Source organism: Arachis ipaensis, chromosome B03 (assembly GCF_000816755.2).
Source record: "Arachis ipaensis cultivar K30076 chromosome B03, Araip1.1, whole genome shotgun sequence".
NCBI lineage: Eukaryota > Viridiplantae > Streptophyta > Magnoliopsida > Fabales > Fabaceae > Arachis > Arachis ipaensis.
In genome coordinates, this window is record NC_029787.2 from 3,787,734 (window position 1) to 3,789,958 (window position 2,225).

The 2,225-nt window shown below is 29.2% G+C and overlaps 1 protein-coding gene across 4 annotated transcripts in view; it reads left to right on the forward strand.

Moving 5' to 3' along the window:
* LOC107629174 (interactor of constitutive active ROPs 3) overlaps nucleotides 1-2,225 on the forward strand; it is a 7,360-nt gene that overhangs the window by 565 nt on the left and 4,570 nt on the right. The window contains exons 2-3 of one of the 4 annotated variants that reach the window (XM_016331892.2): nucleotides 940-1,002; nucleotides 1,353-1,476. In XM_016331892.2, coding sequence (XP_016187378.1) covers nucleotides 1,451-1,476 — 26 coding nt within the window. In that variant the 5' untranslated portion in view covers nucleotides 940-1,002; nucleotides 1,353-1,450. Of the gene's footprint in view, nucleotides 1-736; nucleotides 745-829; nucleotides 840-939; nucleotides 1,003-1,347; nucleotides 1,477-2,225 lie in introns of all 4 variants that reach the window. The other 3 variants (XM_016331890.2, XM_021117808.1, XM_016331891.2) reach the window with 3 other exon arrangements.

Genomic DNA, 2,225 nt, shown 5'->3' on the forward strand with positions numbered 1-2,225 from the left:
TTTAGTTTAGGAAACATTTCAAGGGTACCGCGGAGTATTGGTGCACCGGTACTCCCGGTTAAAATAATTGGAGCACCGGTTTATATAGTTTATTTTATATTTATTTATTATGGCAAAAGAAAAGAAAATGCGGTTTTTCTGCTTGATAATGTAGTTCAGGAGCTGCAAGGTTTTGTAGCTTTCATGTGTGTAAAGAAAAGCAGCACAGAGAATATATTAAAAAGAAAAGTGGATTCTATAATGTACTTTATTTGTCCCTTTGTTTGTGAGCTTCTTCCTCTCTTTTTTTATGCTTCAATAAATAATATTTCTCTAAATAGTGCATTCCTTCTTTCCACTTTTTAATCTCAAAATATGGGGTGTGTTCCCATTTTTCTACTATTTGTTTTTCCAAGGTTAATTAATTAATTAACTAAAATGTTTCTATATATTATCCATATATATACTTTTGTGGCAGAGTTAAATAATGTTTCTATGTATGGATCTGATTCCTCTTGTTTTTGTTCCCTATGAAAATCCCTTGTTCTTCTAATTTTTGGCGTTTTTCCCACTTTTCCCTCTTGAGTAACATAGCATGTTGTATTAGAAAAAAAAAAAAACTTTTTTTTAATGGTTTATTGTTTTTAAAATGCAACATTGAAATTTGAAACAATAATGATGTGAAAAATGTCAAAGAGTTGGAGCCAATTTGATCAATTGGCTTTCTTGTTTGGCAGACAGAATCTAAGTTTGAGAGTTTTATAGGTAATAAAATATATTTTTTCATACCAACTACAATTGGCTATTCCCTTCTTTCACGGCAATATTGGAGGATATTGAAATTTTCATTTCAATTGTGATTTTACAAAATACCCATTACACATGGATAAAATTGAAAATTTTCATGGTCTTACATGGGGGGTACTTTAGTAATTTCCTCCTCCTTCTATGTTGGTTTAGTTGTAGGTCCCTCTTGATCATAACTGGGATGTTGGAGCCTGAAAGACCTTATCATAGCATTTGGTAAAAAGTAGAACATTTTTTTTTCCCCTTAATTTTGTGGACATATGTGGTTTGAGTTTGACATATTCATAAAAATCTACTTCACTTTTTTATTTATTTTGTCATCCTATATAATAGTGGTACCCATAACCTAATATCTTTATAGTGAAACATTTTTGAAGGGTGGGGTACTTTTAGGGACTGAATCACTGAAATGTGAAAACCATAGTAATGAAGAATCTTGTGCATTTATGTCTTAAGGGGTAAATGGTTGATATGATAAGTAGTGCATCTCATATTGCATGAACACATTTATTTTCCCATAACTTCATCAACATTCACATTGGATTCTCTTGTCTCATTTTTTTTAGTCCTTGTGGGTCTGAGAGCATTGAAACAGTGAGGCCCAAATTGTGAACCCATTTCTCTTTTTGGTGGATACAAAATTGCAAGGGCAGGGAAGGAAGCCATGCAGACCCCTAACCCTAAGACAAGGTAATCTTGAAATGATTTATAACGCTTGCTTTTATAACCGTTAGCCCTAATCCAAATGGAATTTCAAGGTTTAATTTTTCTATAGGTCTTATTTGTAATTAGATCCTTATACTTTTTTTCTTTTCAATTGAGTTTTTATACTGCTTTTAATTTTATAATTACGTCTTTTTCATGTTAAAATTGTTAAAATTAATTGAATATCTCTCTCAAAAAATATGTGATCAAAGATTTAATTAGGTTTTTAATTGTAGATATCTTTAATTTGCAGAGAAATATTTAGCTAACTCTAACATTTTTTTATACTAGGAAGGATCTAATTACAAAATTAAAAATATAGAAACCCAATTGAAATAAAAAAAAATAAAGACCTAATTATAAATTTGATAAAACTATAAAGACCAACAGAATAATTAAACCGAATTTTAATCAGCTCCATGGAATTGTTTAGCTTCATATATTTTGGATAAATATAAGCTTTTATATAACCCTTCATGTGGTTAGTAATAGCAGTTAGTGCCGAAAATGTTTTTTATTGGGCCTTCTACTAATAAATAAATACTTGTTCTTAATTTTCTTAAAGTTAGTTGTGAGTTCCCTTTTTGATAAATTTTGTTTAACAAAATAAGTCGTTTATTTTTATCTGAAGTTTTTTCCAACATTTAATTTAAGGTGAGAGAATGCAAGATTATTATTCTTAAATATTGTAATTTCTCTATATGTTTATTTTTAACAAAATTGAATTATATCAT